This window comes from Sitophilus oryzae, unplaced genomic scaffold (assembly GCF_002938485.1).
Source record: "Sitophilus oryzae breed Bouriz unplaced genomic scaffold, Soryzae_2.0 scaffold_1184_pilon_pilon, whole genome shotgun sequence".
Classification (NCBI taxonomy): Eukaryota; Metazoa; Arthropoda; class Insecta; order Coleoptera; family Curculionidae; genus Sitophilus; species Sitophilus oryzae.
Window position 1 is genome coordinate 592,881 of NW_022145820.1, and position 13,879 is coordinate 606,759.

General features: G+C 33.0%; 1 protein-coding gene across 1 annotated transcript in view; it reads left to right on the top strand.

Moving 5' to 3' along the window:
- Window positions 1-13,879, top strand: part of LOC115891507 — a 47,257-nt gene that overhangs the window by 21,739 nt on the left and 11,639 nt on the right. Inside the window, exon 2 of the mRNA XM_030911975.1 lies at window positions 13,248-13,794. Within this exon, the coding sequence (XP_030767835.1) occupies window positions 13,248-13,794 (547 nt within the window). The remainder of the gene's footprint in view (window positions 1-13,247; window positions 13,795-13,879) is intronic.

Below are 13,879 nucleotides of genomic sequence, written 5' to 3' on the forward strand. Positions count from 1 at the left end.
ACCAAACCAAACCAAAAAGGAAGCGGGGAAATATAGAGAACAGAAAGCTCTTTTCATTGCGGCGCCACTTGACCCCCCTTCCGATTTGAAAAAAGTTGGGGAATGACACCCCCGCTTAGAGGGTTGAAGATTTTGCAATCATTTTTGGGGCAAAAGTTGCCCCCCTCACAAACAAAATTGACGCGTTAAATCCCAAATAACTTATGAAAAGGAATACAAAAATGGAAGCAATTAAAAAACGTGCGAGTAGAAATAAAGTTTTTAACCTATCCTCGTTGTTAAAGTGTCATTTAATCTACTCTTGCGGTTAAAGTACTATTTTATCTACTATTTTTGATAGATATAAGGCAATTTTAACAGTTGTTATGGAAAAAATTCACAGTCCTTTACAAAGATGCAACCGGGGGGGGCATTGAAAATGATGAATAAAAACGTAAAATTATGATTAGTGTTAATATGAGTGTATTACATACATATGTTTAAATAACGAACTTAACAAAAAACAACAGATTTAAAGATTCACTGAAAAAGTAGTAATGTTAACATTAAATAAAACATTATCAATAATAATTATGCGATCGCACCTATCCGTAAAACAAACAAGCAAAAACACAAAATAACATACAAAACATCAGGTTAACATGATGACAGATCATGATCGATGACAGATAAAGAATTCTTACGGAAAGTTACATTTTACGATATAATTTTTTAATTGTTAAATGCAAACCCCATTTAAACACAAAACTTTTTAATACCTACTACTGTATCTAAAAGATATTTTTTATACTATCTAGCTTTTTTTCTTTTAAAATGTTTTCCGATTTTGTAAAAAGTATAAGTTAAAATCGCAAATCTTAAATTTGATATGAGTTTCTTAGTTTTTAACTAATATAGTGGCGAATTACAAAAATTCCTTTTCAATAAAATTAATGAGTTAAATAAAATAATTTAATAAATTACTAGCTTTTTCCCGCGACTACGTTCGCGTTACACCTCAAATCGTTCATGCATTGATTTAAATGATTTTTACTTCTTTATAGAGAGCTAGTGAGCATAGATGTTTTTTATTTTTCATCTTTTTTATTTATTAAGAGCACTAATACTCTCTTTATAGGTTATTTTTTATTCTTTGAAGGATAATTGAGGAAGATATATTTCGTTATGATGTCACTAAATAAACCCTTGTATAAAATTTTATACTGTCTGGTTTATAATGTTATAGTATTGCATTTTCGTACAGCAAACTTTCATTCTCTATTCTACTCCCTAAGTGTATAAATTTCATAAATTCGCTTTATCTTTGTGCCAATTTTTATGTGTATAATCCAGAAGTCACCAAATTTTATATAAATTTTTACTAACTTTATCCATTTGGTTGATGAATTTCAAAAATTTCTTCTAATTCTTTTTGTAGGATTTCATTCTTCTAGACCAAATAGTAAGGAATTTTCATACAACAAACTGTTCCGACATAATTTTACTCTCTAACAGGATGAATTTCCTAAAATCGCTTTGTGTAGCTCATTCACTAATGTCGTTTAAACGAACATTTGTGCTAATCACACCACTGACAATGACACACCACTGACAATGACAAATAATTTATTTCTGGAGGTATTGTGTGTAGCTGTTTTTCAGGTAGTATTTAGTCGTTTTACACAAATAAATAGCCATTAAGCACTATAAAAATACTTCATAACAAATCTACACATATATACCTTTCATTTAAAAAAGAATCTTCAAGATTGGTGAAGCGGTTTCGGCGGGATGGATGCAACAAAAAAACCCTTTGAGCTTTTATATATGTATGGATTAATTATTTTTCCAACATATTTTACTTTGCAAATTTTTATAAATATTCAGACTCGCCAATGTCGTAGTCCACCGTGTCCAGCCTGTTTAGCCAAACGTAGGCCGATTCCTCTTCGGCGGCGTCGTGACCCTGGCCGATGGAAGAGTCTTGAAGACGCTCATCCGCGCATAGGAACAAGTTGACTGCGTAGCGTATTGCGTATTAATCGATTCTGAAACTTTCTATCTCATGTATAACATGTTACGCAAGTTCATTATTTTACCAAACCTACCGTTATAGGAGGTATAAGATCATTAAACTTATATAATGACAACTACTTATCGGATAACAAATTAATTACTACTGTCAGCTACTGTCTAGGTAGAATATACCTAGAGTACCTACACCTACCTATGATGTAGGTAGATTAAAGCTTATTTTGACTTTACGTCTCACTTCGGTATCACAAGCTGAATTTTTCAGGGATGGAAGTACAGTACATGATATGGGGACCCTTATTCCGAAAGTAGTACAAAATTAGACCGGGTAAAAGGGCACTATCATCAAAAATCGATATATTAATACCACCGTATAGAGAAAAGAAATACTTATTTTTTGATCCAGTACACAATAAAGTCTTCGTAGGGAGTAGTTTTTTATAATTATTTACAAAAAAACATTTCCATTAGCGCTTATGACCAAAAAAAACTTTAAACATGAATAACTCATTTCAATCATGCGAAAATTTGGTTTAAAATAGACTTTTTTTAATATAACTTTCATTTAACGAAAAACGAAGGCCTAAATGAAAAAAAGAAACAATTTAAAAGTTTCGCTTATGTCTTGACAAGGTATCAAAGCAAACCCCATATTTTTTGCTTTTAAACTAATAAAGATATATCAATAAACAATTAGCGATGTAATGGTTTTTGCGCGCGCTGGGCGACTGCCGCCGCTGCGCCGAGATTTCCTATACCCTTGTATATATGACGTCATGGTGTGGCAAATGTAGCATTTTAATTCGATTTGGGCTCGCTTATATAGGATAACAGAAACATTTTCAATGTTAAAATATTCTAGACACAAGTACAACTTTAACGCCTCTTCAAAAAAGTCTTTCATCTTCTCTTTATATACAACATTTGCATAAAATTATCTGGGGAGATAATATTTGATCTTGTCAAAATTTACATGGGATTTCCTATGTCCCGTGTTCAGATGCACCACATGGTATGTATTAATAGTGTGATTTCTTATTTTAAGAGTTATGGTTATTTATGAATTAAGAATTATTTTAATCTTATCACCTAATTTCACCAAAAAATATTACATTAAACATATACAATATAATATATCTATCAGTAGAAGTATACCGAGCTAAACCTAGCAATTTGTTATTTGGTACATTTCTTCTAATTGTTCTTTTCAAACACTTTCTCTGCAGTTCTTTATGTTAATACAATAATCCAACTAATAGATTTTGATGCGTTATCTTAAGCGCGTGATGCAGGCTATTTTTGCACATTAATCGAAAAATAATTAGCGTTATACCAAGTCCGGATTGTTAGTAGTACAGGTGTTCATCGTATATAGGAAGATGTGTGAAAGCTTAAAATTAAATGAGAATCGAACGTGTAGATTTTTATTCGATTGGAATTTAACATATCAATAGGAATTTCAGTATATAATTTGTATTCTAGCAATATTTATTGTTGATTAAATTCGGGTCAAAATTTTCCGCAAACCATACTTTTTAGTAACAGTTGGTTACTGGTATACATTCCTAAGATTTTCGATTAAAAATAATTATAATTATTATTTGCATTATTTTTATAATCGTTTTATAATAGTTTGAGTACTAACAGTTGTAATGCGCTGAATATATAGTTCATATCAAATAAACTTTTAGTCACGTGATTAAGCTTGCACTTTTACATATTTTCTTTTCAAAATAAAACACTAAATCACCACAATACACCAAAACACTTTTACTTTTACACTTGACGCGCGTTTCGCTAAGCATCTTCAGCAGATAATCAAGACTGAGTTTAGTATTGGTGATTTAGTGTTTTATTTTGCAGTGTAACACCAAAGGTTTCAACCCCCAACTGTAATATTTTCTTTTAATCAAAATACTTTAGGAAAAGAAGTAAATTAGTTATAAATACATAAACAGTTATTATTTACATCAACAAAACTTACCTTTTTAGCAGCACTTAAGGGACATAGAGGGTCATTACTACCGTTTTCCCGTTCAAACTATTCTAATAAAGTTGCGATGAGTTTTTTATGGCTTTAAGCTATCTTGTACACTTCGCACTAAAAGGGGTTCTAAAAAGAACAATGTTTGACTGCAAGGTCTGCTAGTAAACCTTTTCAAGCTTAAAGTATCACACTGTTTATTTAAGTAAACACTACTTATTTAAACCAAAAACCCGTAATACAAAACTAAAGTGTCAAAACGAATGACAATGCCGGGAAATAAATAAATAGATGTGTAAACTTGACATTTTTTATAGCAGAGCTACCACCTGAATCCCCAGCGGGAAATTTAAATCCAATTCCAGTTAGTCAGCCCGGCGCAGAATATGTCCATGGTTGGCAACAATGCATACATACATACATACTGCCATTTATTACTCGCTGACGAGTATTTGACACGCATCAGAAGATGGTTACGCAAGGCGTTTTCTTTCATGAGCTTTTCTCTGATTGAAAAGTCCAATACGTGATGTTATCTGTCTACCGCACTCCGGACATTCAAAAATCTCATCGCTTTGTCGCCTCTTTACTTTTTGGTTGTCGCTGTTAACTGAGTTTACAATTTTTCTCCATTCCGTTCTATTGTGAACTCCTTCTTCCCACTCATTCTGCTTGTTAATCTCCTTTAAGTTTTCGTGGAAAATATCTTTGTACCTTTTGAGTTGTCCACCCGGCCTCCTCTTACCGTCTACAAGCTCACCGTAAAGCAGAGATTTGGTATGCGGTTTTCTTGCATTCTGCATACGCGACCAACCCATCTTGAGCGTTTTTGCCCTGAGTCTTTTTATGTTGAACAGACCGCCGTCGTATCTGTATCTAATGCGCAAACCTCTCTTCTGCAGTTTGCTATCCACTATAATGGACAGCGCTGCCATGAATATATTGAATAGAAGAGGTGCCAAGACACATCTCTGCTTAACGTCTGTGTTTGTTAGGAAGGGATCGCTCAGTGATCCATGATAATGACACTCTTGACTTGTTGTTATGGAGGCTTTTACACACTGTAAGAAATTTTTTGGGTACTCCGAACTTTTTCATAATTGCCCATAGTGCATCTCTATTCACAGAGTCGAAGGCTTTTGTTAGATCGATGAATGCAACATAAAGTTTAGACTGCTTTTCTTTTACTTTTTCCTGTAGTTGGCGAATGGAGAATATGGAATCGACGGTACCGCGGTTGGTACGAAAACCCGTTTGCGATTTTGGGAGGATTTTTTCTATATGTGGATGCAGGCGGTTTGACATAATTTTTACAAGAATTTTTCCTGCGATAGCCAGTAGTGAAATTCCTCGGTAGTTTTCGCAGTCTGATGCACTTCCTTTGTTCTTAAAGATATTCACTGTATTCGCGTTGCAAATGTCATGAGGTACCTCCGCTTTCCCATATGACATCGAAGAGAGCCTTAACCAATAAGTTCTTTACTTGCACACTTATATATTTCCGCCGGAATTGCGTCACAGCCAGCTGATTTGTGGTTTTTGTTTTTAAGCTGTTTTATAGAGTCCTTTATTGCTTGTTCTGTTATTGGGCTGTCTAGTACATCGAGGCTGTTATACTGAGGTATTGTGTTGAGTGCTTCCATATTGGGGTTGTTTGACAACAATGAATTTAAAAATCGTGCCCTCAATTAGGTACGTAACTAAATAGTTTAATTGGTATCGAACTCGGTATCGAATATACTTTAATAACTGATATGTTTTTATTATATATTTATTTTTTTCTTTCTGGATGGATACCAAAATTGGATTATAAAATTTATGATGGAGTAGAGTTTATTAGGAACATTAATTAATTTAATGCTGAAATTTGCCTGGTTTTGCATTGTTACCTGTTTACTTTTAATTTAAAAATAAATGCAGTTTTTCTTAAATTAGTTAAAAAAGGCCTGTCCAAAATGGTCTAGGCCTTTAAAAACCAACTTATGACTTCGCTGTAAAAATTAGTAGAGGAGCCAATATTTGGACAACTCAAAATTTGCATGGGATTTCCTTTAGTTCCAAAGCTGATGCACCACCTGGTATATCATTTTCCTCACTACTTTTTTTGGTAAAGCCGCCGATGAAAAACCATATTTCGTGGACATTGTCTGTCTTGTTTGCTTTTTACATATCTAAGGAAATTAATTAGTTTGATTTCATTTAGTACCTATATTTGATATCAATTAAACTTTTAGTTACGCAATTGACGGCGCGATTTTTAAATGCATTTTTGCCAACCATGGACATATTCGGCGCCGTACTGTCTAACTGGAATTTAAATTTCGCGCTGGGGATTCAGGTGGTAGTTCTGCCGTAAAAAATGTCAAATTTCCGCATTTATTTATTTATTTTTTGAGATTGTCATTCGTTTTGACACTTTAGTTTTGTATTACGAGTTTTTGGTTTAAATAAATAGTGTTGTGATGCTTTAAGCTTGAAAATGTTTACTAGCAGACCTTGCAGTCGAACATTATTCTTTTTAGAACCTCTTTCAGTCCGAAGTGTACAAGATAGCTTAATAGCCGTAAAAAACTCATCGCAACTTTATTAGAATATTTTGAACGGGAAAGCGGTGGTAATGGCCCTTTATGTCCCTTAAGTGCTGTTAAGAAGGTGAGTTTTGTTGATTTAAATAGTTTATTTTTGTTTCCTAAAATATTTTGATTAAAAGAAAATATATAAAAGTGGGCAACGCTGTACCGGTCAAGCTTAATCACGTCACTAAAAGTTTATTTGGTATGAACTGTATTTTTAGTTATTGCTAGATGAATAAATTAAAAACAAAAGTAAAAATTAATTGAAACACATATTATTAAAGCTTCAGTGAATTGTATTGGAATATTTATAAATTTGGAAGATCAAACGCAAAAATCTACTACAAAAGAATGTGTACGTCCATTTCAGCTGAATTTTGCTAGTTAATAGTGTCATTCTTAATTCTTAATGATCGAGAAAGTTGTCCTGATTCTTCATTGACGCTTCTTCGCTATCAAACAATTAATTGAAAAATTGAAGACTATTTCTACTTATTAATTTATAATTTGTAAGTTTCCAACGAGCGTCGTAAATTTATAGTACAACTTTCTTCGATGGGTTAGTGGCAATATTTACAGGGATAGGCTATACCTGTCAGTATTTATTAAACATTAAATTAAGTTTTTTTCTAATTCATTTTAAAATATATTTTATATAGATTAGTTTCTTTGAGGCATGAGTGAAAGCACTGGTATTTATTATCTTCACACGGTGCTAGACTATATTGCTGATTGTGATTTTTGAAATGAGCTAATTTCATTTGTAGTACATCTGCTAGTAAAAGTGAACAGATGTGAATAGATGAAATTTTACTTTTGATTTTTGAATATACATATTGTAATGTAGTACAGTGCTACATGAGTATAGGAATTGTATGCATTAAATTGTTATAATATGGTCAATAGAAAATGTTTTCTATACAGGGTGGTCCGAGCTGTATTCCGGTAATTTTGGCAGCAATTTCTACAGATAAAAATAAGTAAAAAAGTTCGTATAAATGTATGTCCTAAAATGCTTAGTTTTGGAGTTACAGGGCGTAGAAGTTTCATTTTTACTTCGTTTTTTCCAAATAAGTTCGGAAGTAATGTCAATATTTGGATGAAAATTCGCCCATACCTGTATAAAACTACTGAGTGAAAAAATATACATTTTCGTGATATTTTACGTAGAAAATGTCTCTTGGTAAAAATCGCTACAGGCAACCGTGCTCAAGATACTTAAAATAGAAATAGTCAGTACATGTCATTATTGACAAAAAATAAACAAAAAGATGGGAAATGTTTATTATTTAAATTAATCATAAATTTTTCTGCAAAAAAATAATGATAAAACAGTTTCTGTTGAGCTTTTGGCACAAAAACATTTCAAATTTATGTTTTCAGTCTAATAACTATTTAGTCAACATGTTTAATTTATGTCAATAATAAGTATTGATAATTTCGATTCCAAATATCTCGAGAACCATTACCTATAGCGATTTTTACCAAGAGACGTTTTTTAAGTAAAAGAGGTCGCGAATTAGTTTTATACAGGTACGGACGAAAAGTTCTCTTCAAATCAGTTAAAAAAAAATATGTAGGTCGCGCCCTCAAGTAGGAGTCATATTGGCATCAAAATCAAATTTCTCATGTTAAAAAACTCCGAGACACCAATTTGCATCTAAATATTGACGTTACTTCATAAATTATTTGGAAAAAATTGAAACAAAATTGAAACTGCTACACCCTGTATCTCCGAAACGAAGCATTTTAGGACGAATTTTTTTAGGTATTTTTTATCTGCAGAATATGATGCCGAAGTTTCCGGAATACAGTTCGGACCACCCTGTATATTTTCATTGCTTATTTCTAAAATTCTTTATTTATACTTTTATAACTTTTTTAAAATTAACTTATTTTTTATACATTTTCCAAGGAACAAGAAGTCGACAGAAGATAGAAAAATTAGAGTAAATAATGTATACCGGGTGTTTTTTAAAGTGGTTTTCGGTATATTTTTACTTTATTTGATAGAACATGACGTTCTCAATACAATGCATATACCATATGATCGAAAAGGAACGTCGTCAGCGATAGCTATGAAATGAAGATCGGTGTCATTTTTTGTGTAAATTTATATGGGAAATGTTATTAATCGTCATTTCCCAGCCAACTGGACGCCGTTTTTTTTCGATCATACGGTACAATGGAATGACATATATATCAACTTTTGACATTTTGGCTTTAAAAATAGATATTTTAAATTTCAATCTAGAATGCCATGGCAGTGTTAAAAACACTGATTTTTATTTAAGCAGTCTTGGAAAATTATGTTCGGTTATCCAATGCTTTTGTGACTTTCCTAGGCTGCTAAAAGATGTCTAAATCGTATTTTTAACATAATTTAACATTCTTCTACGAATAATTTGGTACCACTTATTATTACTTCGAGTTAAATTTTCTTCATGAACACTCTAGATTGATATCTAAAATACTATTTTTACAGCGAAAATATCAAAATTTGACATATGAGGTGTCATTCTATTCAAAACCCAGAAGGTATCGTTTAAAAATCAAAAGTTGTAGTCATTTCCGGTGTAATAGAAAGTGACCGGAAATAATTGAGCAAGTCAGTCAACTCTAATTTATGTCCATATACTAACATACCAAATCTCGTTTATTTGTTGGATAAAAATAAAAAAGTTATAGGGGTGAGCCACTTTTAAAAAGCATCCAGTATTTCTTAAAGCCATTTGACAGCTTATTTATTAAATAAATTCTAATTGCATTCCATTTAGTGTTCTTACATATTCATCATACAACACAACCGTTTACTGATGACACTTTTATAGTGAGTTTGTCAAACAAAATCGTTCAAACATATCTTTGGAAAGCGTCCCTAAACAACAAACTAAAAATGAAATTTTGTTCACTATAGTTTTGAGATATTTATCATAAAATTACAAGTTCTGGTAGAGGTAAATATAAACGACAAATAAGTATGTCGCAAATAAAAACGTCAAAGCGAAAATAAAACCATATTGTACTTTTTTTAAAAATGTGAAACTGAAAATTAACTAGAATTTTTGCTTTCGCTGTTCCTTTTCTGGACATACAGTTATACCAAATTACACCCTACTTTTCAAAAAAGTATAAAATACAGCAAATGCTTCAATTAGTGTCTTTTGTTGGTCGGGGCTTTTTACGTACTTTCGTTCCGCGTTTTGCAGCTCTCGTTCTCTCGAATGTGCTTTACTGTATTTCAGTTTTAAAAATATCGGATGAACGTATTTTAAAACTTTACTGTAGAGAACTAATTTGCATTCATGTATATGTCTAATTTGGGGCACTTTGAAGAGTAAATTTTAATTCTCTTTATATTTTGAGTAATAGATACTATCTTTTTGTTATAAAACATTTGTTGGAGTGTTCTATTACCTATACAATCCAACCTAATCATAATCATTTAATAAAAATAAACTGTTGTAGTATTACCAAAGAATATTATACTTTGGTATTACCAGTGTTACCTATACCCAGGGTCGGACTGGCTATATAGTCAGGGAGGAGATTGTCAGCCGGGCCCTAGCCTCTGCGAGCCCTCCTGTCTTGGGATCTGCATGGAAAATAACTAGTTTAATATTTGGGGTTAATCACTGCGACCTTAAAGATCTATTGTGTCCCCTTTCCTTGAGTTATAACTCATCACACAGTCTATAACCCATCATAAATTTTCCTGTTGTAGGGGGGACAGGGTATTTCCCATCCTTCTCTGACAATAGATGTTCTTTCTTCGTACACACCCTGCCACGGTTGGATGTCATCGAGCCCTCCGTACTCTTCACAATCGGGGAGCTTGCCTCCGACTGAGGTACCCGTGAGGTGGAGAGTGGAGGATCTGTCTCCATTTTGGCCACCTCTTTAACTTGGTCTCTCCTTAGACCTGATATCTGTGTTGTCCGGTATCTATAATAGGGGATATATCCATCTTTCTTTATTGACTGCTTGGATTTGAGGTCAATTCCTATTGTGAAGACCTGACCATGACCCTCCTACGACTCACCAACTCGATGTTCTTACATTGGAGTTCTGAGCCTGGATAAAGGCTCAGCAGGTAGGCGGTGTCTCTCCCCTTGCTCCTCGGCAGAAGTACTTTGATAGCCTCCCCTTTTGGGATGTTTTCTTCCTTCACTGTAACCAGTCCCGGCCCTTGCCAATTTTTAAGCTTAGGTGCGATTTAAACCAACCAATCCGCCGATTCTTGAGAAACACAATCTATGAGGATCATGCCCACCCGAAAGTGTATCCCCGCAAGAGGAAACTGACCCACATTTTGTAGATCGTTGTATTGCGATCCGGTCGCCACTACTTCGTAGTATCGCCTTTTCTAGAGCCGTTTGCTGGTCAGTAGTCAGTGCAACCTCTGGGTAATTCTTTGGCAGCACCGCCATTTTTACTTGTCCAGCAATAGCGGCAAAGCTGATAAGACATCTCTGCTTGCCTCCGGTGCTGGACGGCTTTCCATCCTGGCTTTTTTATCTCCTTGCCGGAGCAGATGTGAGAGGTTCTCGCTCTCTCTCTTGCCCTTTAGCGAAGATGCTGTTTCTTGGTTCCTTTCCTCTCCCCTTTTCACAGGAGTGTTTTCGCTTTTGCTTCCTCTGGAGCAAGTCCTTCGTGGAGCAGTCGGATGTATATCCGTGCTTCTGCTCCGCTAAGACCAAGGTAGTACTAGAGGTAGGCTCCCCACCCCTGCTGGAGGAGCTCGAGGGATAACTTGGGCCCAGTCAACGATAGACAACAATGGGCCCAACTACAAAGAGAGTATCTAAATATGTGAGGGACGCTACGCCATAATTGGAAATGGTTGAATAAGCTGAGAATGATGATGATGACATTATTTATTTGTCATTTGGATTTTTTCTGATATAGAAATATAATGTCGGACTGTGAATAAGAAGCTATGATAGTAATAGTTATCGTATACAGATATAATGTTAATAATAAAATAATATATTAATTTATTTGTAATAATGAATTTTAATGATGTCTAGGAAGAGTTCCAATAGAGTCTAATATTGTATCCTTAACAAAACTTTACGAGATAGATACTAAAATTGTTTCTTAAGTGCCATTTTACGAGGTACTAAATATATAAATTGCTACTAACAGTGTTAAATTGCTAATTATAGAACCACTATATCTTATTTATTTAAATACCTATTTTTACGGTTTTTATCAAAATGTCTTGTTTCCTCAGATTTAATATTCTGGAAAGCATGCTTTTGTATTTGTTTATATTTTTTAGCAAGTTTTTTTGAGAATTTGAATTTTTAGCTCATTTTTATTCATTCTATTTATATAATATGATTCTTTTTTATGGCGAATTGTCATCAAAATAAGTCAATTTACTATACATATTTTATAATTTTTTTATTTCAAAATATTATTTTACTTTACTAGAAATTTAATATAATAATTCATAAAATAAATACACTTTTCAGTTGCTTACTAAATTTGAATAAATATAACCAGATATAAATTTCACTGATAGTTGGACTAATATTGTTATTTTCGAAACTAAATATCTAGTATTCTATATTCAAAACCTCTGTCAAAACTTATTAATTTAAATTTTTCAAAAATTTTATGGTCATTTGTTTGTGGGAAACGCAATTTTATGGTAATTTGTTTTTTTTTAATGTCAAATTTGACAGATACTCAGAGTAGCAGGTTAATTTTTTATGCCATTTTAATCCAATTGAAAGAAAATATTAAGTTAAACAGGGTGTTTTCAAAAACATGTGCCATCTTTCGTAGGGAGATTCCTCACGTAAAAATAGTATTTATTTTTCATATCAATATAAGCCCGATTCTACTTTGTTTCGTAGCTACAAGGAGTGAAAATCTTCATATTTTTTTTTCGATTTATTATAAATTTCTTCCAAGCAATTTCTTCCTTTTTTAGCAAATTTTGCCATAAAGGTGTTTTTCAGGATGGCATTCATTGAATATCTGCAGAACCCGATTGCTACATTCATTATTTTTAAAATAAAGTTCGATTATTTCTACTTTTTCTGCAAGTGAGTACACCATAATTGTTAAAAAGTTTAACGATATTGAGAAGAACTTCAACTTACAAGTCACAGAACAGCTATCTAGCAACTGCCGCACCTGATCGTTCAACCTTGTGGCAAGTGAAAAAATGCGTAAACATCTAAAAATAATAAGAAAAAACAGCAAATTGGTCGAAGGAATTTATCCTTATCATTTACTCTGATAAATGTTTAAATAAACTTTTCAAATTTCAATCCTTCATATTTTCTCAATGACTCGACCGATTTTCAAAAACGAAGCGGGAAAGTATAGAGAATAAAAAGCCCTTTTCATTGCGGTACCACTTGACCCCCCTTCTCATTTGAAAAAGTTGGGGGATGACACCCTCGCTTAGAGGGTTGAAGATTTTGCAATCATTTTTGGGGCAATAGTTGTCCCACTCACAAACAAAATTGACGTGTTTTTGAATTTTCTGAAAAAAAAAATTACCCTAGCCGTTATGCATTGCGGAACGTTTTCCATGGGCCACCCTGTATGTTTTTTTTAATATTTTTTATTGGTACAAAAAGGTACTCTATTTCAGTATAATACACAGTTTTCAAAATATTATAATTAGATATTTATTAAGTTTATTTTTGTTGCAGATAATATTAGGCTTCGGATTTATACAATCAACAATCCAGTCACCTACAAAACCACCAAAACGATTAGTTAGGATAGTATCAACAGTGAAACGTGGTGATCCTAAACATTCAAAAAGATCAGCAGGATCACCATTCCTGTCTAACATTCTACAACCCAGAATACTTAGTAAAAAGCCTTTAAACGTGCTCCAAAACGGACCATATTTCATCAACCATTACATCTATTGTGATAACCTTGACAAGGGAGTTTTGGAACAAATAAAGTCCGGAACGATTTCAAGTGAAAAGGCCATCGAATTGTTGAATCTCAATAAACCCAATTTTCATGATTTTCACGGACTGAAACCCAGTTTGGAGTCTTTTCATGGCCCGGGTTATGAGCATGGGATATTTACAGGAAATAAGGAATTCCATATCTTGGATTTACCGAAAGAAGAACCTCATGGTTTTGTGCATGAGACATCGTTTAATACTCATTTCTCCGAGTCTCCATCAGTAGACTTGAATTTGAATCAGAATTTTGATAATTTTGAAATTAGCTTAGAAGGTAATATGTTATTTTTCAATACTATCTTATTTAATATTATATTAATGAATTGTTATTCCTATGTGGATATAATCTTATATCCATA